The sequence below is a fragment of the Chiroxiphia lanceolata genome, chromosome Z (assembly GCF_009829145.1).
Source record: "Chiroxiphia lanceolata isolate bChiLan1 chromosome Z, bChiLan1.pri, whole genome shotgun sequence".
Taxonomy (NCBI): domain Eukaryota; kingdom Metazoa; phylum Chordata; class Aves; order Passeriformes; family Pipridae; genus Chiroxiphia; species Chiroxiphia lanceolata.
The window spans coordinates 23,662,551-23,687,784 of record NC_045671.1 but is presented as its reverse complement, the minus strand read 5'-3'; the positions used below and the strand labels follow the sequence as shown (position 1 = coordinate 23,687,784).

General features: G+C 39.9%; 1 protein-coding gene across 1 annotated transcript in view; it reads left to right on the top strand.

Moving 5' to 3' along the window:
- Window positions 1–25,234, top strand: part of PGM5 (phosphoglucomutase 5) — a 74,695-nt gene that overhangs the window by 43,850 nt on the left and 5,611 nt on the right. The window contains exons 7-10 of the mRNA XM_032676057.1: window positions 6,914–7,029; window positions 16,180–16,315; window positions 17,270–17,453; window positions 20,705–20,839. Coding sequence (XP_032531948.1) covers window positions 6,914–7,029; window positions 16,180–16,315; window positions 17,270–17,453; window positions 20,705–20,839 — 571 coding nt within the window. The remainder of the gene's footprint in view (window positions 1–6,913; window positions 7,030–16,179; window positions 16,316–17,269; window positions 17,454–20,704; window positions 20,840–25,234) is intronic.

Below are 25,234 nucleotides of genomic sequence, written 5' to 3'. Positions count from 1 at the left end.
TGATGACTAAAAGGGCAATTAATATGGTGTCAATAAAGTTAATTTTTTTTTTAATTTTTTTTTTTTTTTTGTAAATGAAATCTAAATGTTGAAGAGGGTACTCCAAAAGAATGAGCCCATTAAAGTTTGGGTCTGGTTGCAAGTACACTGAAGGAAAAGTCTATATTATATAGTTAGAAAACAGCCCAAGCAGATTTTTATTGAAGGGATGGAAAAATAACGTAGGCAAACATAATCAGTTGTGTTGATCTCAGAAGTATCCAGAGTGTTAGAAAAAAAATTCAAGCAATTCAGGCAGTAAAATGTCAGATACAAAGATTTGTATGCTAAGGCTAGACTGTGTGAAGACTTATTTTTAGCTAGAGAAATTATTTTCTTAATAAATCAGATGTGGATCCTTACTTGAGATACCTTTAATTCTTTTCCTGAAGAAAAGAAGAGGAAAGTAAAACAAGTTTTCTTAATTTCAGTCAAATCGTAATCTTGTCTTTGAAATAAAATATTCAGACCTTAAATCAAATGAGGCTTTTATCAGCTGGAGATTAGATAGCACAGGCTACTTCAGTGGCTAAGGAGAGATTTAGAAAAAAAAGGGAAACCTTTTTTTTCTATAGCCATAGTAACTCTGAAAGAAACCTTTACAGAGGTTTGATCTCTTATCAGATGCTGCTGCCACACACTACCCTTCAGTGGCCCTCATGTCTGTCCCACAAATTCCTTCAATTCCTTATTATCAGGGCCTGACAGTGCTTACCCTTCTGCAGAGTAAGGCTTGCTGGTCTCTAAGTTACAGCACCTTGTCTTCCTTAGTGCTGGCATCTAAGAGGAGTAGGATTGAAAATAATTGTGTCCACGGAACACCAGTCTTTGTTTTGAAGCCTGTTCATCCAGGTGTCTGTGAGCATCTTCCACATGTCAACTGATACTTACAGGTGGTGGAAAGTGGGAGACAATGGCATGCAATAGCTGCTTCTCTAGTGGTTTTTTTTTTCATTTCTATTTATTTCTTCCTCCAAGTTAAGACTCCAGAATTAATGGATTGCTGCAATTTACCCTAGACAGTTTATCCCAGTTTACACTGGCATTTCACCTGCAATGCAAAGCTCTGGCCAGTCATTTGCATCATGAGGCCTGTCAAAGAAAGCCTTTCTCCCAGTGTTATGACCTTTATCTTTGTGATGAATAGGCATCACAACTTTGGCAGGATAATTTTGTTCGATTGACGCATCTGGTCTTGGAGTTTCACTGGGCACAAGAAAGTCAGCTTGCCACAGGCCATTTATTTTATTTGAATGACTTGTATTCATAAGGAGGTTTTTGTGGCATTATGTAGATTAGGTTGGAGAAAACTTCCCTCTGACTTTTGTTAATGTAAGTCAGGGTAATTCTGCTGATTTCAGAGATATTTTGCTAGTGCAAAGCCACGGTGTCTGGGAGATACTCTCAAGGACCACTTTGCTTTGTTAGTCCACCTGAAAAAAATAGTCTCTTGTCTCTACTGAAAACTAGAAGAAAGGTATCACAAGGATATTTCTTTAACACTTGTAAATAAAAGAACATTTTTTTAATGGAAAGGTATCTTTTTACACAGCTTAAACAGGCTAGTATTTTTACTGTAATTCAAAGGAAAATAATGTGGACTATCAAGAGTCCTATACCCTCTATTTTCCTAATTAGGTGACATGTAGGTGGCTATGAAGTATAAGGAAGAAGACCTGGGATATTCAGCTGTGCAGCTGTACAGTTAGTAGTTCAGTTGCCTGGTGCAGAAGCAGTAATATTAGAACTAGCGGTTAATTTTTTTTTTAATCTGTCAGCAAGTTTGTAAAAATCCTGATCTTTGTTATGAAGGTTATAATTAATGTTCATTATTACCTTTATTATAACTGGCAAGCTCATGCTTAGGTAAGACTTATTGTAGAGTTTAAGAATTGGCTTAACATTTCTGTTTTGGTACTAAACTCTCCAATAATTCTGTTTTCTAGGGATGAAACTGCTTCTCATGGTTGCATTGTATGCATTCTCCTCGGGTTTGAAAGAAAAGAGGGCAGTCTGCACAGGTAGTGTGGGACTAGCTCTTCAAAATAAAAATGACAGTGAAACTGTACAGTAGGAAGGTAAATTTAACTATATAACAGTACAAGAATTTTTATTCTTATTTTAACTCATTTTATCTCCGCATTTAAAAGCATCTACTCCTGCTTTTTTTAATTTCACAAAATATAGTTTTAAATAATGGGTGTAATTGCAAAAAGTACAGTTCACTGTTCTTTGATTCATCTTTTTCTCCTTAATTAGTATTTCAGCATCCTGGGAACATAAACACCCTTAGCTCTGATATGGTCAGAATAACTAAGGTATTTTCAATTTAGTTTCAAGTGTAAATACTCTGTTTCCTAGTCTAGCAAGAGCTAATTAGTGCTACACACAGACTGAAGAATCTTTATTGTGTAATCTCACTGATGTAGTGAAAGAAGGTAATCAAGAGGACTGTTTGAAGTCAGTCCCATTAAATGTCCAAGATGACAAGAACCAGAATGTCTGTGGTCATTTGTATTGTTTCTACATAGTTCATACTCATGGAACACATAAACACAGGTATATCAACTGTATGGTTAGACATAAATAGAATGCCTTTACTTCAAACAAGGAAAATGAACCTATTCATAGGGCATATTTTTACCCAGTTTTTATTTTAAATTGCTCTGGAACTATATTCCATCTATCAAGTTAGACCTTTTGACAGCCTACGCCCCAACAACTCAGAGCCTGAGGTTTTGCCCTTACAGGTACACTACTGCATCAGTATCTTATACATATATCCTTATACAAATATAAGGACATACAAAGTTTACGCTGTTGAGTGAGACCTCTGCAAGATATAAACCCTTTGCAGTACTAGTTCCGAAACTAACTTTCTGAGAGAAGTAGTATTCTGTCTCATCAAGAGATCTCATATAGACAAAACTCTTTTTCTTAACCACTTGATTTTCCATTTCTGATTCCCCAAATTTAGGGATTCCAGTGAAAGCTGGAAAGAGAAGAGAAACTTGAAAAGCTGTACATACATAATCTTGTTTGAACTGTCCTGTGAAGGTACATTGCTGAAAACATCATAGAATGTAATTAATGGATCTGTGATTTGTTATAGATGAAAATCCTTACTGTGACTTATCAGCAGTTGTTCTTGCAGAATTACAAGTTCCTGAAACCCTCATCCTAAGCATTTTTTTGCCTAACATCTGTCAAGCTTGTCATGAAGCCATATGCTGCATTAAGTAGTGCTGGAAACTTCCAGTGTTACATAGAAACTAATTTCCAAATTTTGGTCCACAGGGATTCTACCAGTCTCAGCTGGAACTTCTTCAAACAAAAATCTGGCTTTTGTGACTGAAAGCTCTGATTTAGTTGTTTTGTCTACAGAAAAGCAGATTGGTTAAGTAAAAAAAAAAGTTTTAGTAAATGAAGGTTATATGTATTTTTTTAATTTCTCTCCACTGAAGTAATACCAGTCACATTTTTTGTTTAGAAAGATGTAGATGTAGGAACATTAAAAAAAAAACCCTCCCCTTTCCTGCATCTTATCTCTGTTTTCCTTGGCTTTGAAGATCTCGTAATTTTACAGTCACATATTAGTTTCCTTCCTCTGAGGCTGTTTTCCTGTATTTTGTGTGATTATTTGTTTGATCTGATGCAATACATTATTTCTCTGAGTCTGCAGCTTTGAGAATTTTTGCATCTTCCTGTGGGAACCCTTTTCGTGTTTTCTGGGTGGTCATAGGTTGCATAAAGTCACATTCTGCACTTATTGAGACTTCCAGTGATGATTCTTTATTTCAATAATATCAATAAAAAAGAAGCATGCCAACAGAAAAAACATTTTTATTTTCAGTGCTAGGCTAGTGTCTAGAAATCTTTGAAAACTGCTACAACCTCTGGAAGTTTTTCGTGCTTACTGGTCAAGGTAAGTTCATTCTAGGCTGTTTATCCTCAGAGCAGAGGAATACAGAAAAGTGAAAGGGAAGTGATTTCCTTCTCCAAAACCAGTACCGGGATGTGGGAACATTTCTGCAAGCAAACATATTCCTACTGTATTGTTAGACTACCTCGAGAGAACTGGTTTTGTTCTTCCAGCATGTTAGCTATTGTTTTCTGGTTTATTGTTTTCTATTTTTTGGCAGTACAGTCCTGTTTCCAGCCTGCAGTTATTGTCATACAGACATTAAATCCTTTTATGTTCTTGATTTTTTTACAGAGCCAGACAAAATCCTATTCTGCTGCACACTCTGAAACCTCCCTTATGCAGCAGCATTTCTAAGGGTCAATAATATATATAGTGCTGTATAAACACAAGGAGGTATACACCTACCTCTACCTCTAAACCAGACATTTGAGAGCTCAGTTTAGGATTAACCATTTTGATAATACTTTTTTCTTCATGTACATCTTCAGCTCTTTTCAAATAAATATCAGCAATGGTTAATCTGTCTCATTTAAAAATCACTCTTTTTAGGTGTAATACGTAAGTACAAAAATTAACACCTAGGCTGAATAGGAGGAAACGTAGATAGCAATGGATATTTCTTACATAAAAGAAATGTTTATTTGGGGACTTAATATCAGTGTTGGTTAACAATGTAAAGATTTCGGAGACAGTACGTAAGGGCTGAACTGTCATGTCACCACTTACCATGGTGAATGGGACTAAGTCCAGTTAGTGGACGGTCACTAATGGTGTTCCCCAGGACTCAGGATTGGGGCTGATCCTGTTTTAACATCTTTATCAATGATTTGGATAAGGGGATTGAGTGCACCCTCGGTAAGTTCACAGATGACACCAAGTCAGGCAGGAATGCTGAACTGCTGGAGGGTAGAAAGAGTTTGTAGACATGTCTGGACAGGCTGGATCGATGAGCTGAGGACAATTGCATGAGATTCAATAAAGCGAAGTGCCAGGTCCTACACTTGGGTCACAACAACCCCAGGCAGCACTACAGGCTAGGGAAGAGTGGCTGGAAAGCTGCCTGGTGGAAAAGGCCCTGGAGGTGCTGGTTGACAGCAGCTGTACATGATCCAGCAATGTGCCCAGGTGGCCAAGGAGGCCAATGTCATCGTGGCCTGTATTCAGCAATAGTGTGGCCAGCAGGACCAGGGAAGGGATTGTCCCCCTGTACTCAGCACTGGTGAGGCCCCACCTTGAATCTCGCGTTCAGTTCTGGGCCTCTCACTACAAGAAAGACATGGAGGTGCTGGAGTAAATCTAGAGAAGGGCAATGGATCTGGTGAAGGGTCTGGAGCACAAGACATATGAGGAGCGGCTGAGGGACCTGGGGTTATTTAACGTGGAGAAAAGGAAGCTGAGGGGGAACCTTACTGCTCTCTACAACTACCTAAAAAGAGGCTGCAGTGAGGCAAAGGTTGGTCTCTTCTTCCATGTCTCAAGTGAAAGGACAAGAAGAATGGCCTTATGTTTTGTGAGGGAAGGTTCAGATTGGATACTGGAATGTTTATTTTCACTGAAAGAATGGTTAGACATTGGAATAAATTGCTGATGGACGTGGTGGAGTAACCATCTCTGGAAACGTTGAAGTGGCCTCTGGAAGTGGCACTTGGGATATGGTTTAGGGGTGATTATGGTCATTCTAGGTTGATGTTTGATCTAGATGATCTTTGAGGTCTCTTACAACCTTGATGATTCTGTGATTCTGTCATTTAGGTAGTTTTTGAAGGGGTTAGTGCTGGCATATTTAGACAGTTCATCCCATCTACTTTATGTGCCTAATTTAAGACAAGAGTACTGTACCCTCAGAAAACAGGTGTCTCTGTTGATCAGAGTGATGACTGCTTTCACCTTGATCTGTAACTTCTGGGTGGATTGTATTGTGTTGAATCCAGCTTTGATTGATTTGCTTTGCCTGGGCTTGACTGCAGTTAAAATTATGTAAATTTTCTTGCTTCAAGAAATGTTTGTTAGGTATGAATGTTGGAGCAATCATAAGGTCTTTGTTAGTTGGTCAGATTGCTTCGCTCTATATCAGTTCTTATTTTTCATATTATAAAAGAGTTGGTCCTGAAAATCCTAGGCACACAATGAAAACCAGCAAATGTCATTAGAAAAAAGAAGATTGGTAATATTCATTCTACATAAATCCCATTTTGGTGGTGAGTTCTTTAGAGTTGTTGGGTGGGTTTTCTTTCTTTCTTGTTTTTTAGTCCAATAAGGGATTTTTTCATCATAGCTTATAATATGAATTATAATGAGTTAACAACCTGGGGAAGAGAACACACATCCAGATTATATGGTGGTTAATTTTGGTCCTTGAAAATACTGGCACGTCATCCAGATAGTGAGAGGGCCCATCTTGTGTGTCAGAGGAAACAGGGGAAATCAGGGAACAGTTCTTGTTCAGATTCAGTCTGAGACTGGGAAAGGTTTTTAAAGGGCATTCTGTATCATGGAAACATCCTTGTATTGTCTTGGGCTTTGAACACAGTAACAGAAGTACAAGTCTTTCAAGCATATTTATTTTGACCACCTGTATTTTGTAAAGGAAGGTAGTTCAATATGGTACTTTAACTTTCATTAAAAATATTAATAAAACAAAACCATGTATCTAGAGTTAACTGTTTCTTGCTCAGTAAGAAGAGAAAGATACTGGTAAAGCCTATTGAGCTAACATCCTACATTTTCCAAAATACTGCACTTAGTGTATAAACATACCTGGGTTCTGGTTGAAGTTGGGTTCTGAGACAAGGATCAGTTTTGAATGGTGGTGTTGATCTGTTCTTGTTTGGTTTTTTTAACTTATAGCCCAGCTGTCAGAAAGTGTAGTGAGACCTAGAATATTCCCCAAATGACCTCATATCATACGTAAGAAAAGCACTGTCTTAATCTTGTGATGTTTTATTCCAGAGTGGCCAAAGTAATGAAGGTTCCTGTGTATGAGACACCAGCAGGATGGAGATACTTTTCCAATCTTATGGACTCTGGACGTTGTTCACTTTGTGGAGAGGAGAGTTTTGGCACTGGTAAGTAATACATACTCTAAAATTGCCACAGACTTTTATTGACAACTTTTAATTTTCTGGATGCCTCAAGTCAAACCCAAAAGAATCAGAGAATTAACTGTTTTGTGCTGGAGAACTGTCTGTTGTTCGCATTTTGAGGGTCATCTTTCAACTGTGGTGTCCATCACCTCCACCAGAAGTGTGAAAAATGTAGAAGACAGATGTTCAGAAGTGACAGGCAAACTTATTACTGTGCAGACAGCTTTTGAAGGTGCCTGGCACTCTCTTCTGACTTGAACATAATGCAGAAAGGTTTCACTGGTTCCACTGTAATAGTCTTTTCACAGACTGCAACAGCATTTGGAGGGATTTTGCCCATATGGAAACCACATGGTTTTTCCTAATGTGATTAGGCGTACAAAGTATGAGGATTGGTATTTCCAATGGTGTGTCTAAACAAACCTGTTACAGGCAACCCTTTTTGAAACATCACAATTAGTCAAACCTCAGATAAAATCATCAGTAGAAGAAATTCAGTTACGTATTACCATCTCTGTTTTCCCTGGGTATTTCTCCCTTATCTGTCACAAGAACCAGTCAAGCAACAGAATGCAGAATGAACAACAAATTTGAGTCATCAGAAATATAGTGCTGACAGGAAGCATTAGAGCAGACAATTAAAATATGTAGTCTGTAAATCTGCACAACTATGGCTTTAGTTTATGAGGAAAACTGCATAAATTTCAGAATGGGTCTTTTTTTTCTTTTGCTGGATTCTGGCACAGGATCATGTACCGGAATAACTTAACCATATACCTGGTTAATAGTTTATTCTATATTTTGATGTGAGTTCCATAGAGTTCTTTATTTTGAGTGTGAAATTCTTTGGCTGCAGCTTTTAGTAGAAAATTATTTACCATGCAGTGACACTTGTTACATTTTTCTCTAATTGAGTTAAGTCAAGTATTCAGTTTGTTGGTTGAGGTCAATTAGAGCAGAATGCTACTTCTTTAAAAATGAGGATACCTTTAATCCATAGACATGCCACTCTATATGTCATTTACTGTATAGATCTGAATAGACTATGATGGAAGAACCAAAAATGTGTTAGATTTCTTTAGATGTCTGTAAGTAAGAAGAAAGAGAATTTAAATTAATAATGAATGTTAATTTTCTTTTTGTTGTGAATGATAACCAATGTCCCATGATTAGCAACCTGGATGCCTTGACTAATCACTGTGAGTGGCACAGGTTTGCATTGCCTTGAAGTATCTTTTGAATAGATATTTTCTCTACGGGGTGTTCTGCAAGGTCACTGAATGATTTTTAATTTGAAGAGAAGGGTAGGAAGATCTTGACCTGTCAGAATATACTATTTGTTGTGGTGTGTTGTTGAACTCTGCCTCTGTTTGCCCATGAGAGGTGTGAACTGGGAGTTTTCAACTCTCACTGCTTTTTGATGCTTTTTCACCAGGCCAGTTCTGTACCTCTTCTCTCTAAATATTTGAAGTTCCTCCTGCTCATGCAAAACCGGATACTTTCACGAAACTTCAGTGGGTTTAGAGGCACCAGGATGACCTCATTAGCACCCCAATTATTTTGAAAAAATATCCTACCGTTAACATCATACTGAAGAAAGGGAAGTGTGGGTTTTAACTGGAAGGAACTTGTATGAGTTTTGATGGTGAGTTCCCATAGGCTGAAGTACATCTAGATACCTTAGCCCACAGAGTGCAGCATATCCTTTTTCATGCAGGTTTATCTGTAGAGGTATGTAAAACAAACAGAGGGGTTGAGATCTTGATCTACTGAAAAGTGAGGACATTGTGATCTGTATTGGCTAAGTTTATTATCCTCAATATCTGATAGTGGTTTAATTTGGGAAGGGAAACACTCATGGAGGTCAAGGAAGGGCATCTGGGGTTTGTCTGTTCCAGATAGGTAATAAAATTCCCCTCACTTCTCTCTGTTCTTGCCCTTGACTTTTTCCTTTGCTTGTATCTTTCTCTAGGGCCCTGAAACAATTGCATTTTGTGCTATAGCCTCTCTTCCAAATTTGCAGCTCCTGTCTCCTGATCTCAGAACAGTCTCTGCATTCCTAGCACTCTCTGTATTCTTGTATTAATCTGGTGCTCCTATCCTGTCCTTAATTCTTCAGATTACTGATAAACCCTGTCTCTTGGGAATTCTAAGGGTGCTTGAACAACGTATTGCTGCCAGCACGGAGAGCTGTTCTACAGCAATATCTCTGCATCGCAGTATGTTCTTGTCAGATGAACTTTATTGTACCTGCAGCACTTCAGTGCAGAAGGCCTTTTGACCTCCAATTTAATCCAATTCCATCTAAAGGCAAATCTGGACCCTCAAGATTCAATCCCATGGGCATCCAGAGAACTTGAGCATGGGGTTTAAATTCTTCAGTGCATGTGTAGTTGCTGTGTAAAAAACACAGATGACAGGAAGAGAGTTCCTCAAGAGGTTGTGGAGTCTCCCTCACTGGAGACATTCAAGAACTCTCTGGATGCAATCCTCTACCATATGCTCTAGGATGACCCTGCTTGAACAAGGAGGTTGGATCAGATGCCCTACTGTGGTCCCTTCCAACCTTACCCATTCTGTGACTGTGTGACTATGTGATACTTGCACAGGCAATTATGCAATGATTATGATGCCTAAAGTTTGTTTTGCTCCCTGCCTCATTTTCCTTATCATCTTTCAGTTCAATGCAGCTGTCTGAAATGTGTCCTCATAAGCCAGCAGGTTTATTAGTAAAACATAGTCTGGTTTGTAGATGACCAATACTTTAGCAATGTGAGCTATTTTTAGCAGCAAATATTTATCTCGTTGCGAATCTTTTAATAATGTCCTAAGCTGTGTGACCCTCACAAGTTTCTGCCAGTATTGGGCATTTGAATCAATTTCACAGCTTCTGCTCAATCATATCTATTTAGGGAGTTGAAACTTGGCAGTTCTTCAGCTTTCAGCATGGAATATTTATATAAATGTACCATATAGTAATCAGAGCGGGTAACTTGGTGTTCTGGGCAAGAGGAAGGAGTTTTAAAAAATCCACATTCTATCATCAAACTGCATTGGAAAGTGATTGCCTGTGTACCCAGGTAATTTAGCCCAGCTGGTATTTCCAAGTAATGCAGAGCCCTAGTTTTATAACACAAGGGATTTTGCTCCGACAAGTAAATAAAAGCAAATTTTCTACTATAAAAGGACAAAAGATTTTGAAAACATCTCATAGAGCTGTGTTTCCCAAACTTGTTTTCTGGCAGCTGATTTTGGAACTCAACCAGTGCTTTAAAAACTTCTTCCATTTTTGTAGCAGTGTGGGGACCTTGTCAGATAAAGTTAGTAGCTTTCTGGCTCTATTACTAATGCCCAGCATACAGTTCAAAGAGGGGCATGAGTTTAGCAGCAATTAGTTTCTCAATTTCATCAGAAAACTATTAATCAGGATTAGGAGAGCTGTGTGACTGATTTATCTCTCTGCAGTTTAAGCCACTTCAGTAATTGCTACAACTTCTATAAATTTGCTTGCTTCGTTCCAAATTTCCAGATTCTATTAACATCAGCCACCTTTCCCTGAAAGATTATGCAGAAGAAGAACTAGTGGGGAATATAATTACGTGCTGTTGCTAAAATGAATGAAAGCCTCCAAAGAGCTGTTTGGTATCTGTTACAGTAACACAAATCTAAAATAATCTCATTAACTTGAATAAAAGAAAAGATCAAAATGCTCCTAAATTTTCATTTGCCTAAAATATCAAGTTTCAAATTGCTGGAAATTGTAGGACTCAGAAGTGTGTGCAAACAACATTATTTACTGTGTGTTTGTGTAATCCTGTGATTTTCCTTGTTTTAAAGTCACATTTATAAAATGCAATATGCTAGACAGTGATGACTAAGTTAGTGAAAAGCAATTACATTTTATTTGTGCATATGGCCCTCAAGGCTTGCTGTCCCTGTCAGAATTGGATATCTCAGATATCTAAGTTAGACGTAAAAGCCAGCATATATGGGCAACAGCTTTCAAAGAGCAGAAAAATCATAATATGAACATATTTGCATGAATTTACTTTGTTTCTCAAGCTGCTGCCTCTGAAAACTTTTCTTCCGTTTAAGCCTGTGTAAGCTGAGTACTTCTTTATGAATGGTAACATGCTCTGAGAATTTTTCCCAGGTTGTTCACTCTGAGTCTGGACATAGCAATTGACTGTTGCAGCAGTAAAAAATAACTTTTGCTTTGTTATATGGAGAAATAACAGATTAACTTAAAAATAAATTGTTGAAACAGGTATTGCAGGTATTATAATTTCTCAGAGCAATGACAAATTACATGTAATAGTTAAATCAGAAAAATGAATGGTTGACTCCTCTGTTTTCCCTTTTTACTTCATCTCATTAAACACAATTCCTTAAATCTGTGGATGTTTCAATTAAAAGTAGCACTGAGAATCATACTGATACTGAGACCCTTCAGCAAGTTGGGAGGGATATTACTATTTGGATTTCAGGAATACATAGTTGCAAGGCACCTCCTTGTTCCCTTTGCACAGGTCAGGTCTACCTCTGCAGATCCACTGGATCTGTAAAGCACAGAATGGTGTTAGCTGAACTGAGACAGAGGAACGAACTCCCTCCCTGGAGTTTCTACAGTGTGAGGTGGGCTGAAGGAGCAAGATTCAGGATGGGAACAGTTTCAGGTGTGGAGAAAAACATACAGCAATTGACAGGATTTTATTATATGGACCTTAGAGTTATTATATGGACTTTACTGTTATTATGTGGTTTCATTGTATTCACACTACACAGTGCACAACCTGGACATGCCCAGGCTTGCCATGAGTTTGCCTGCTCCCTGCTTCCCCTGCTCCTCCCCCTTTTGCCCGTGTCCCTATCCTGGTTTGTCCCCCCACTTGTCTGTCTCATGCTCCGCCCTGTGTTCTGGCCCTTTCCCCTCCCGAGCTGATAAAAGACCGCGTGCACGCATGAATAAAGGACTCTACCTGCATCCCACCTTTGTGTCCCTGACCTGTGGTGTGCTACGGTCCCATCCCCCCCCTTTTTGGACCATGGCACTGGGCAGTAGGAATAAGATAAGAGAGAGTAACCAAAGACACTTACAGACAACTGTATGAAAGGTGAAAATCAGTGTTGACTAATAGCATTGCAGTAATAGATTTTAATTTGCTAAAAGAAGGAAGGGCAATAAATACAACAGCATATGTCCATACAGTAACACAGTTGATGGATGTGCTGGTGAAACAAAAGCGGGGGAATAAACTAGTGCTGAGAAATCCCAGCTGTCAATTTTCCTTCTGTTAAGACTGATGAACTAAGACACTTCCTGGGCACACATACTATAGTCATGTCAGGCTAGCATTTTTAATTGGTGACTTTTGATTCTGAAACACTTGGGTTGTTTCTAGCTTTTCCATCCAGACTTTTGCCTTTGGATTACTTTCTCCCAATCCTTTCTCTTTCCAGAGAAGCAACAATTTATGTCTTCCTGATGGACATGCAAAGACAGACCTCATGCTAAAGCTCCTAAATTGATTAGAAGAATATCATGTGTATACATTCAGCCCTCTTCATATAGATTTATGAACTTAAGCCATGTCAGAACAAAGTTCAGAGATACACAGTAGTGTAGATTCACATTAGAGAGCCTTCCAGAAATGCTCCTGCCCATGTTTCATTGGAATGTTTTGGTTCAGTGAAACATATTTGAAGTGTTTGTTAAATCCAAATGCATTTCTCTGGTGTTCAGCTCAGCCCGTTGCTCAGTGGTCATGGTGTATAGACCATTTTGCTGAATGACTGCTGTGCCTTTCACTGTATGATTTGCTGGCCTGCAGTCTGCAGAGTGTTACAAAACGGGAGAATAAATGGTCATTTACCTTGGAACAAGTTGCTAAGGGATTAAGCCTAGTGCCATGTCTCCACTTCTTGCTGGTGTCTTTTGAGACACTTAAGCCGTTTAAGTGGCTGGTGATACCAGCAACAGAGATGACTTTTTAGGTGAAACCGAATTTTTAAGTGCTAAGGATGAATGGCTGAAAGGAGAGGCAGGCAGGTTAAGAAGGAAAAGAACAGCCACAGTGGGTTGAGCTTGCTGGGTGACCTTGCTGTTACCAGTGTCCTGCCCGGCCCCCTGGGGCTCCTCCACTGCCCAGGAGTGGCACCCGGGCTGTCAACCCCAACTCCAGCAATGCTGCAACAGGGCCAGTCTCCAGCTCCCCACAGCCCTGCCATGCCTGCCTAAGGCCCTCCCCAAGCCAGGCCTGCCCATGGCCCCACATCCTGGCCTGGCCTTGCCCTATCCCCATCTCCAAGGACATGCCTGATGCCCGGGGCTGGGGTTTGCCCTGGTGCACCCGGCTGCCCTTCTCCTGGAGCAGCAGGATGGGCCCTGGCTGCTCCTGCCCTGCTGGCCTAGGGGAGCCTCCGGTGCTCCCAGTCCCCTGAGTGTCCCCAGCCCCTTGCGTGACCTGATGACTTTTCCTGCTGTTACCAGAAGAACGATGTATATGCTGAGGGGGAAGTGACAGTTCTCTTGTAGATTTCTCTTTTGGTGGCAGGGGCAGAAACCTGTACCATTATCTTGGATATGGTACTAATGACTGTGACTGTACTGTCTGCTTTGCCTATAAGGAAGCTGACTTTATTATCCACAGCACATACTGCTGGTGTTCGTGTAGAAGGTATCCTTAAGCTGATCTAGTATGTTACTGCAAGGAGGTAGAAGAAGAGGTGAGGGATGACCTTTAAGGTCCCTTCCAACCCAAAAAATTCCTTGATTCTATGACCTGACTGTCTGAAGGACTGACTTCCTGTAGAGGGACATTTGTTTTCCTTTCTTATCTGAAGCTATTTGCAAAGCTTTGGGAGCTCATAAGTAACACTGCCCTTTTTCTTCTGATTGTTTGGCACTCCGTGCTTTCACAGCAGGCAGGGCTTACAAGCAGAGAACAAAGTGAGCTGTGGCTCCTCCTACAGCAGCTTCTCAAGGATCAGCCCTGAACTCTGGCTGTTGCAGTAGGAGACTGCTGTTGTTCCAGAGAGCTCCCAGATTGCAGTTCAAGACAGATAAAAAGTAGCACAAAGGAGGTGCTCTTACTATCATGACAGCCACTTTGCAAATGCAAAGGAACGTTACTGTCTCAGCTCTTAAATCTTAAATACCCTTTTCTGTAATACCTAACACATAGACACAAACATAATTTATCTTCATGAAAGTCTTTCTCCATGTTACAAGTGTTCAGTAACCATTCCCATACAACTTGGATATTGTGCTGAATAGAAATTTGCATTTATTTAAGTGGATAATGTTAGATTCAGGGTGTTGAGGTTGAATGTAACACAAGAAGTGCAAGTGCCAGTCCGACCTGTGGCAGACCCAGGACAACAAGCTCTTAGCAAAACCATATGAGTAGGGGCTGCTGTCCTGATTGTTGATCTCTCCTAAACAGTGGGACTGCAGGTTCAAGGCATCAGGAGTGACTGGAAGACTGAACCCAAAGAATCACCCTGTGGCTCTCTGCACGTCTTGTTATTTTCCCTATATACCTTTAATATGTTAACAGTTTTTCACAGGTTTAGCAGCTTCAGGGAATCAATTTACATTATGGGAACTGTGTCCTCTGCCAGTAGCAAAACGCAGCTAACTGTGTGGACCTTGCAGGCTGTTATGTAAAACCACAGCACTGCAAAGCAGTCTTGCTGCAATAGGATTTTTGTGTTTGAGGAAGGAGGATACTTTTTCAACCTAAAACTGTTTAGATTCCTCTCTGGAGGATTTTGCTAAGTATCTTCTGATGACACAGACAGTTCAACTGGTTGCCTCTATAAACAGTAGTTAATTAATGGAGAAAACAAAATGGAGAAAACGTCTGAATTACTGCACTTGCTTTGTACTCAGGATTTCAATAATGTGCATCTAGACAGAAAACCATAAGGTTGCAGCTAACAAACTTCAGCCAAATCTAGTATATTATGCCAGAGCAGTGGCCACATATTTGATCTCTCTTCAATTTTCATGAGTCTATGAGCTTATATAATTGTCTTCATTACTACTGAATGTCAGGGATTTTGGATCTTAATTGGATCTGAGACTATATGCTAAATCCTATGGGATACTGCAAAATTGTTACTGGTCTTCATTGTTGGAATAACTTCTCTCTTCTGAAATATAAACCTAGGAAGGGGTTTAGATCTGGGCATCCAAACATCTTTAGATAGTATAGAGAAATGTAGAAAGGAGAAAAAGTGCCATTCTCTGGTTTGCTTTGGGGTTTTTTTGCTAGAAAAATCTTTTCAAGCTCTTGGATTTTGTCCTGATGGGAGATCATGAACATTCTGAAAATTCTTTCACTGCAACTTGACAGATGAACATCTGCAGAGATAAGAAGATGCTGTTGAACATGACTGAACACAGAACATTCTGGTTCATGCCTAGGTTTGCATATCTAGCCCCATTCTGGAAAACAGTAGCAGAGGTGAAAACACCCTTCTGTGAGCAGGAATCATGGCTAAAATTGTTTTCCTACTACTACTGTTTCTTTTCAAATACTTGTACATATTTTTATTTAACCTGAGAAATATGGATTTTGTCATGTATTAATAAGTCGTATCCTCTAGTGGTTAGGATGCGGCGCTTTCACCGCCGCGGCCCGGGTTCGATTCCCGGTCAGGGAACTCCCCCGGGCAGATGGAACTCGTCAGCCCTGTAAGGCCATCCATCTAAGAGAAGGTCACTCTAAACAAACCTACGTCCTGAGGACCTCACTGCCACTGTCCAAGCTCGCTCGGCCCCGGCAGATGAACCTTAGGATTAAAGGGTGGGCTCAGCTCAGCGCACACTGTGTCTCACCTAAAAAATACACTGCGCAGGCTCGAAGGGTAAAGACCCTTCCCAAATCTTCGTTCGCGAAGACTGGCCATAAACACACACACAATAAGTCGTATTTTAAACTTCATTTCTGTTTGTCTGACTGGAGTATATTAGAGCTGCTGAGATTAGTACTGTTGATGACTGTTATGTGACATACAAAGTTAAATTAGACATACAAAGTTAAATTAGACATCTGCCCAGCTTCCTTACCTTGTTTTCTGATTTGCAGTGATACCAAATAATGCACTTTATGTCTGTCTCTTTAGGGTCTGATCACCTTCGAGAGAAAGATGGACTGTGGGCTGTGCTAGTTTGGCTTTCAATCCTAGCAGCCCGAAAGCAGAGTGTGGAGGAGATTGTCAGGGATCACTGGGCAAAATTTGGCCGGCACTACTACTGCAGGTGAGAAAAATGAGGAAAAGGCTCTGGAACTTATGCAGTTGATAGGAGAATTCTGCTACAGTCGTTGTTTGTTTAGATATGCTCAGCTGCACTTAGGTGTGCATTTGCTGAATGAAAATCTGCCATGGATTATCACTGTTCTGTAGGCAGGTTTTTCCTGATGAGTAAGTGGCAGAAGAAAGAACAGCATGTATATGTTGCTGCTAGTATATGAGTAATTGAATTTTCTGATATTGAATGGCAGAAAGATTTTAATCATTTACTTGTGAAATATGTAGGTGTAGCTTGTTATATGACATTGAAAAAGAATCAATCCCAGTTACATTTACTCCTATATTTTTTTCTGCCAGGGCTTCCATATGGCAGTGTTTTAGTGAAAACTGAAACTATGCCTACTTTCAATTTAGGATAATTCCTCCAAGGATCCAAACATTTACTTATTTTTATTAAGGTCTCAAAATGGTGAATTCTACATGTCTTTTACATTTTAGCTTCTGCCCCTCTCTTAATCCAGACTTAATACAGAGGAGCTTGCAATTTGTGAGGTTTTTTGCATGTAGCTGTTCCTCAAAACTTTTAGCAAAGTTTGCTCTGTCTCCCTTGTCTGTTGAGCACTGCACTGTGTCCTTAATTTTGGAAAGGTAGCTGTGTATCAGTGATGTTTTCTATGCTACTTTAGAAACTATGCATTTTCTAAATTATTTCTGTTGATTCAGAGTCAGGTGGCCAGTGCAGAACTGTGCTGCACACATGCAATAGTCAGATTGTACAGGACTTGCACATGTGTGCTGGTTTAATTTGCAATCAGTGCTTCATTGGTCCACCTCTAATTTTTGAAGGGAGCAATAAATTGCTAATTTTGAGTATATAGAGTTCTGTGAAAGCAGAACTGTCTTCTCTGGGGCTCTGAGGACTTACTTCTTGGTTCTGCCTTTTTTTTTGTATATATGCAAGGTTTGATTATGAAGCGCTGGAACCCAGAACAGCATATTTCATAATGAGAGACCTGGAAGCTTTGATCACTGACAAATCATTCAGCCATCAGCAGTTTGCTGTGGGTAACAGTATCTACAGTGTGGAAAGAACAGACAGCTTTGAGTTCGTAGATCCTGTGGATGGCACTGTGACCAAAAGACAGGTATGGCTGTAGTGATAGAGTAACAAGGTTTCGCAGTTGTCGTGTTGTCTCCAACAGTGTTGTTTCTAAAGTTCAGCTGGCAAGACTGTCCATTTATTTATAGGATGATGTTTTCTTTGCTTTGATAGATACTGCATTTTCTACTTAAGATTAGCTTGGTCTGGATAAGATAATCCACCTCTGGTTTAGCTTGCACTTGCTGTACATAATTGGAGACAGTGAACATAGGATGGGATGAAGTCTCTGTTGACAGCAATGCATGTATAGGGAGGGTTCCCTTTCCAGAACAGTGGAAAATGTCATATAAAAAGATCTTTCCTTTTTCTATTTTCTATCTATATGCATGTATTACAAAATTTTCTTGCTCTTGGTGACCCACAGGATTTACATAATTAAGGTAAAATATCTATTGTAGCCAATAGCATGCAGAGGACTTTAGTAGATTGTACCCTCTGTGGGCACAATTGACTTCTCTAGTCCAAATCACCAGTTCCTTCTGGGCTCTGCCTATATTGAGATTCCTTAGCTATCAAGACCTGCAGTTCAAACTGAGCCTTCAGTGTTTTGAAACTCATTATGTGCTCAAGAGTAACCATGCACTTTTGCCAAGTGTAAATGTATATTCAAGTATTTTGAATATGAGCTATGACTCATATTAAAATTTGTCTTGATTTTATGTTATTTATATTTTTTGTCCTGGTTTCTCTGGTTTTTTAATTACTTGACCTCACCAGACTCTAGCAAATGATATTACAAGCCATTAAAACTGTTGTCATGCCATTCTGCTGAAAGTCTTTTACATTCATTGTTGCATCCAGAAAACATAAACAGCCCATATGCCACTGAGCTACTCTCTGTGTGTATTACTATTGAAACAAGATATGAGGATATTGTCATATCGAAGTCCAGTGGAAAATTATAGGCATAGCATGGCAGACTTGTGACCTGTGTACTTTAAAAAAACAGCTTGTGGATTTTCATTGCACTTTTCTTTCCCTTAATTTTCATCCAGAGCCCTTGCTCTATATTGGAATATAATTGCTAATTCATGTCACTGTGTAACACAAACAGAGAAACATAACTTGGCCTGTTTTCAGATGGACTCTGAAAAGGAGACCATAAAATCAGAAAGCATGTTTTGTCACAGGGAGAAGCTCTTAATTATTCAGAGTACAGTTCAACCATTTGCCTTTTGGCAAGGACACATTCCTAGCTCCGTGTGTCTGCAGCCTCAGTGGGATTCTCCAAGCATGATAAAATAGGAGAGGACGTTGATCCATGACAATGAAACAAGAGTTCACTGCTGCCATTCTCCTCAGGTAGTTTGCTCATCCTCTAAATGCAGATACCTCTTCCAGGCTATCCTAAGCTTCATGTGGATTTTCCAGCTATGTATGCAGGAACTTGTTCCAAGTTTTGTTCCCTGGTAGGTAGGGGAGAGCACTTTATATTCAGTGAATGAAAAGCTGGCTACATGCTAATTAATCAGTGTTAATAAATGACATATTCAGAAAACAAATACAGCAACAAGAAAATAGGCCACAAATAATACACTAAGATTGTAGCTTCTAATTAATTTTATCTGTTGAAACACGGGAATATCACAGTGCAGTAATAAGGCATAACATTAAATTAAACATTCTGCTGCTCTTGAAGACTGTTTTTATTTTTATTTTAAGTGCTGTTGTGCTAGCTTTTGCAAACACAAGCACATAACAATGCTGCTCCTGAGGATCCAGCAAGCCAGGAATGGAACCAGTTGCATTTTTGTGTGAAATTTGAATTATAAGGATGTAAGGTACAAGTTGCCCATTCACTAAGAGACAGAAGGCTCCAGGGAGACCTTATTGTGGCCTTTCAGTACTTAAAGGGGGCTTGTAAGAAACATGGGGACAATCCTTTTAGCAGAGCCTGTTGCAACAGGACAAGTAGTAATGGCTTTAAACTAAAAAAGTAGACTCAGACTAGGTATAAGGAAGACTTTTTTTTTAGTGAGGGTGGTGAAACACTGGAATAGGTTGCCCAGATTGGTGGTGGGTGCCCCATCCCTAGAAACATTAAAGATCAGTTTGGATGGCACTCTGAGCAACCAGATCGTGTTGAAGATGCTCCTGGTCATTGCAGGGGCATTAGATGGGATGACCTTTAAAGGTCCTTCCAACCTAAACCATACTATGATTCTGTAGTTGTCAACCAATCAATGCATTATATGGTGCTGAAGATGTTTTGGCATATAACTGAGAAAACAATGGTTTTACTTATTCTTTAGAATATTGGAGCGCTGGGTTTCTAACATCAGTGTCTTCTCAAGGTGCTGATAAAACTGGAAGAACAAAATGCATCTCTTTAATTCTCTTCTCTCATTTTTTAACGGTTTAATGCCTTTTAAACAAAAGTAGCAAGGGTCTCAGTTTATGCACTAGGCGTTTGACAACAGCAGGACTAAGGGGAACTGAAATTCAGTGGCAAAGCAGAGGTGACACTTAGTCTGAGGGTACCATTTACAGTTCTTCATATTAGTGCAGAACTGGTAGAATATTGCAACACTATAACTATTCATCTGTGCAATTTGGTTCTCTGGCCTGAATGGCCCCCCTGTAGAGAAACTGTGGATCCAGGTATATAGACTCTGGTTTATATATGCTGTGCAAAATGGGGAAGGAAGAAAGAAAAAAAGAGGTGAAGATGGGAGCAAAGAGCAAATTCACAGTTAATTAATAAATTAATCAATCACTTTTATTATACACACAGTTAATATGCATTAATTAGTGTACTTGAAATTAATTACACCTAAAGTTTTCCAAGTTGTACTACAAACTTATTGAAATTCTTGCAGTCAGATATTAGTGCATGGTCTTTGAGGGCCAGCAGCTGGTCCTGTCTTTTGTATTCACTGCTGACAACTGGTTTTTGATCCTGGGACTCTGTATTTCTTAGGCCACTCATCCTTGGAGATATTATACCTCAGGCCACTGATTTTGCACTCTGCCACATAGAACAAGAACAAATCAGGTCAAGAAAATAAAAACAGCAGTAAGACAGTATTTGTTATGAAGAGTGGGAGGGAACGTACAACATAATTTCTAGTCTTTAATGGAGAAAAAGAGGAATGAATGAGTTGTCCAAAGTTCCAGGGAAAGAGGAATCGCATCCAAATGCCTCTACCTTTCACTTTTTATTTTAAAGCAGTGAATGGTGATTTGTAAAGGTACTACCACCCTACATATATGCTGTTTCTTCTTCTATCATAGGGGCTACGGATTATTTTTTCAGATGCTTCCAGGCTCATCTTCAGAATGAGTGCTTCAAGTCATGTGAGAGCTACTCTCCGGATCTATGCAGAGAGTTATGAAAAAGATCCTAGCCAACACAATAAGGAACCACAGGTAATGAAATAGGATTGTAGTACGTCAATAAGTAATGCACTACCTCTGTAATAGCAGTGGCTATGGGTTCTCATCTTTAATCAGAAGTAACACTCAGTGTTTGGACTGGTTTACTGTGTTTGTAGATGATTTTCCTAGTCTTGTAAATGTACTCGCTTTGAGGCAGGAACAGCAGTTTTAATATATGTTTGTGTAATATCTAACACAACAAGAAGGTGCGCTAATATCTAGCACTCTCATGGACTGAGATGCCTGGTGATGAATTCTGGGCAATGACTCCAGGTCTATTAAGAGAAGACATTCTAGTTTGAATTTTTTTCACTATTTTTTAAAGGGTCATAATCCAAGTTCTAGAACAATATTTTAAAAATAAGATAACCATTTTTCAAGAAGATTGTCTGGAAGTCAGGGCATCCCAAGGATTCCTCATGGTGAGACTACAGTTAGGAAATATGGATGCCAGATGCTAAACAATGCAGAGATTCCTTTTAAGGGAAAGACTTGCAGTTGTCTAAGAATTATATCATAAACAGACTTTTTCCTAAGAAGAGGGAATGTTGAAAGCAAGTTGCTGTAAAGTCCAGCAGATGCCTAGAGCAATTAATAAAAATCGCGTTTCACACACTCAGATTTTTCCCAGGAAACCACCTTTATGCTGTGATATACAAGAGAGTACTAAGTATGTTTCATGGAAAAGAGGTTAAGCATTTGGTTGTGGTAAATCAAAACACTGTAGTTTTAAGTCCCCTGTAGCCGTGTGTTCATGACTGGAATGCAAATGCAGATGTCCCAAAACATAAAAGCTTTCAAATGCGTTTGAACCCTAGGTAAATGTTTGGTGTTGCCTTTTCACCAGATTCTCACCATAAACTTAGCAAGTTTCTTCTTGTGCTGTTAAACATTGTCTATCAGTCACAAAAAGTGCTTCAGTTTTTACAGAAATGTTGCAGATTCCATGCCTGCAGATATGATCTATTAATTTTATTTGCTTTTATTTTTAAGTAGCAGTTTGCATCCTCAGTCACTTCTTGGATAGAATACTTATAATGTTAAAGCTCTGACAGAGTGAAGGACCTTTTTTTAGCAATTTTATTGGTTTTCTGTGTATCTAGATTTACCCAACTAGCAAGATCATTGATGTATTTTGACTAGGGAAGAACACTGCTACAACCCCATTACAGCTGCTACTGTATTGGATTTACATGGCAAGGTTTTGATAGCAAGAGGGCTACAGGGGTGGCTTCTGTGAGAAGTTACCAGAAGCTGTCTCCTTGTAAAAAAGAACCAGTTCCAGCTGGCTCCTAGATGGACCCACCACAGCCTCAAGCTGAATTCCATTTTTCTTGTAGGCTCCCTTCAGGTACTGGAAGGCCACAGTTAGGTAGCCCTGAAGCCTCTTCTTCTCCAGGCTGAACAAATCCAATTCTCTCAGCTTTTCCTCATAGGTAAGGTGCTCTATCCCCCTAATCAGCTTGATGGCCCTCCTTTGGACTCACTCCAACAGATCCATATCCTTCTTGAGCTGAGCACCCTCAAAGGTACAGAGTACTCCAGGTGGGGTCTCAACAAGAGCAGAGTACAGGGGCAGAACCACCTCCCTTGACCTGCTGGTCACGCTGCTTTTGATGGAGCCCAGAATACATTTTGCTTTCTGATTGGCAAGTCCACATTGCTGGGTCATGTCCAGCCTCTCATGCACCAGAACCCCCAAGACCTTCTCAACAGGCCTGCTCTCCATCCGTTCATCCCCCAGCCTGTATTGATACCGGGATTTGCCCCGACCCAGGTGCAGCACCTTGCTCTTGGTCTTATTAAACCTCATGGGATTCCCATGGACCTACTTCTCGAGCTTGTCCAGGTTCCTATGGATGGCATCCCATCCTTCAGGTGTGTCAACTGCACCCCTTGGCTTGGTGTCATCTGCAAATTTGCTGAGGGTGCACTCGATCCCCTTGTCTGTGGTCAATTATGAAGATATTAAATAACACTCATCCCAGTATGGACCCTTATGTCACTGACATTCTTTGGGACTCTTAGCTGTTGACCACTACCCTCTGGATTCCACCATCCAACCAATTTCTCATCCATCTAACAGTCCACCCATCAAATCCATCTCTCTCCAATTTAGAGAGAAGGATATTGTGGGGTACCATGTCAAAAACTTCACAGAAGTCCAAATAAGTGACATCTGTAGCCCTTTCCTTGTCCACTGCTGTAGTCACTCCACCCTAGAAGGCCATTCAGTTGGTCAGGCAGGACTTCCTTTTGTGAAACTCTGCTGGCTGTCCTGAATCACTTCCCTGTCCTCCATGTGCCCTAGTATAGCTTCTAGGAGGATCTGTTCCATGATCTTCTCAGGCACAGAGAGGAGGCTGACAGATTGGTAGTTCCCAGGGTCTTCCTTTCTATCCTTTTTAAAGATGGGTACGTTTCCCCTTTTCCAGTCACCTGGGACTTCACCTGATTGCCATGACTTTTCAAATATCATGGAGAGTGGCTTTGCAACTGCATCAGCCAACTCCCTCAGTCTTGTGCAATCTATATTGGGTACTCCTTAAATGAGATACAGTGAATCATAGGTGTTGCAAATACTTTTGCCGAAGACTAGTAAAGAACATGCTAGTTAGCTACAGAATCATGAGATTAGCAGCAGCCAGGATTTTGGGACATGAGTTGTTTCTTTGTGTTTTAATTGGAAAAGGCAAGCCAATTAAAAAAAAGAAAAAGAAAAGGTCAAAAATATGTCTTGATCATCAAACACTGAATTTCCGAAACAATTTTTGAATGGCAAGTAGCAGAGGAAAAAACAAACTGATTTGCATGTGGACCTTGTTTGGTATGTGAAAATATTGTGGTACATATGGTTGTATATATGAGTGATTATATAAAGTGATTGATTGTGGTGTGAGTTTATCCAAGAGCTGAGAACTGAAATCAACAATCCAGAAGTCCTCGCGTCCACTATCACTTAATAGGGATAAAATGAAAGGAGTCTATATGGTTCTGTCAGGACATTGATACAACCTTAAGCACAAGCGCAGTTTACTAGAGAATTATTACCTGTCTTTACTTTTGAAGCATTGAGTCTTTTAGCATGGCTCTGGTCAGCTATTAAAACATACAGTATGGTCCAGAAAAGTCATATAAAGTTGTTCTAGCTTTGTCTGGGTTAGTTTTCTTCTTAGTAGCTGGTACAGTGCTGTGTTTTGGATTTGGTATGAGAATAATGTTGATAACAGAATGATGTTTTAGTTGTTGCTGAGTAGTGCAGTAAGTATGTTAAGGACTTTTCAGTTTCCCATGCTCTGCCAGTGAGGAAGTGCACAAGAATCTGGGAGGGAGCATAACTTTGACAGATGACTTGAATTGGCCAAAGGGATATGCCATACATCAGGATGCCACATTCAGTATATAAACTGCAGGGAGTTGGCTGTGAGGGGCTCATCACTGCACTGGGACAGGCTGAGCACAGTCAGTGGGTGGTGAACTGTTGTATTGTGCATCGCTTGTGGGGTTTGTTTGCATTTTATTCCTCTCTCTTTTTCCTTTTATTATTCATATTATTATCATTTTTAGTTTATTTCAGTTATTAACCTGTGCTTATCTCAACCCACGGGTTTTGTCTTTTCCAATTCTCTGCCAATCTCACCAGGGGCAGGGAGTGAGCAAGCAGCTGCGTGGTACTTAGTTGCTGGCTGGAGTTGAACTACACTATACAGTGAACAAATTTTAAATCATCTGAGACTGCAATGGAAATAGATCATGTGAGAGTAATTATAAAATATTTCGTGAATCAAAGAAATTAGTTCACTAAACCTGATCTTTGCTCATTGCTCTTTGGACATACTAGAAAAGAACTAATCTGTTGCAAACATAGATGTTTCCATGCACCACTTAGTTTACATTTTCTTCCTATCCGTTTCACCCATCATGCCTGCCCTCCTTTATTCTAGGGGCAGAACTGACTTTCCAACCTTTATTATTATTTTATTTGAGTTGACCGGGAGACCTCTCTGAATGGAGAGGTCAGTTTCCTTTTTTCCCCGTGGAGAGTGTGCTGCTTTGTGGTAATAAACCTCACCACCAGTGCTGTGGATATTACAGAGTAGGTTCAGTTTGTTCCACGATGAACATCTGCATTGCTTAGATCTTTTAGGACAGGTGGCTGTGGCGTAAACCTTTCCGAAGACTTCTGGGTTTTTTTGGAGTGCAAGGCCAAAGCAGCTTGAGCTGAGCTGTGTGTTGAGCCCCTAAGGCAGAAGCTCTGCAGGAGGTACAGCTGTGGTGCCAGACGTCAGTGAAGTGTTAAGCTCCCTTTGTAGTTGTTTCATTCCATTCTTTGTGGCTCTCGAATCACTTTAGTGTTGCTTTGTAAGTGTATTGATTTGACTTTTA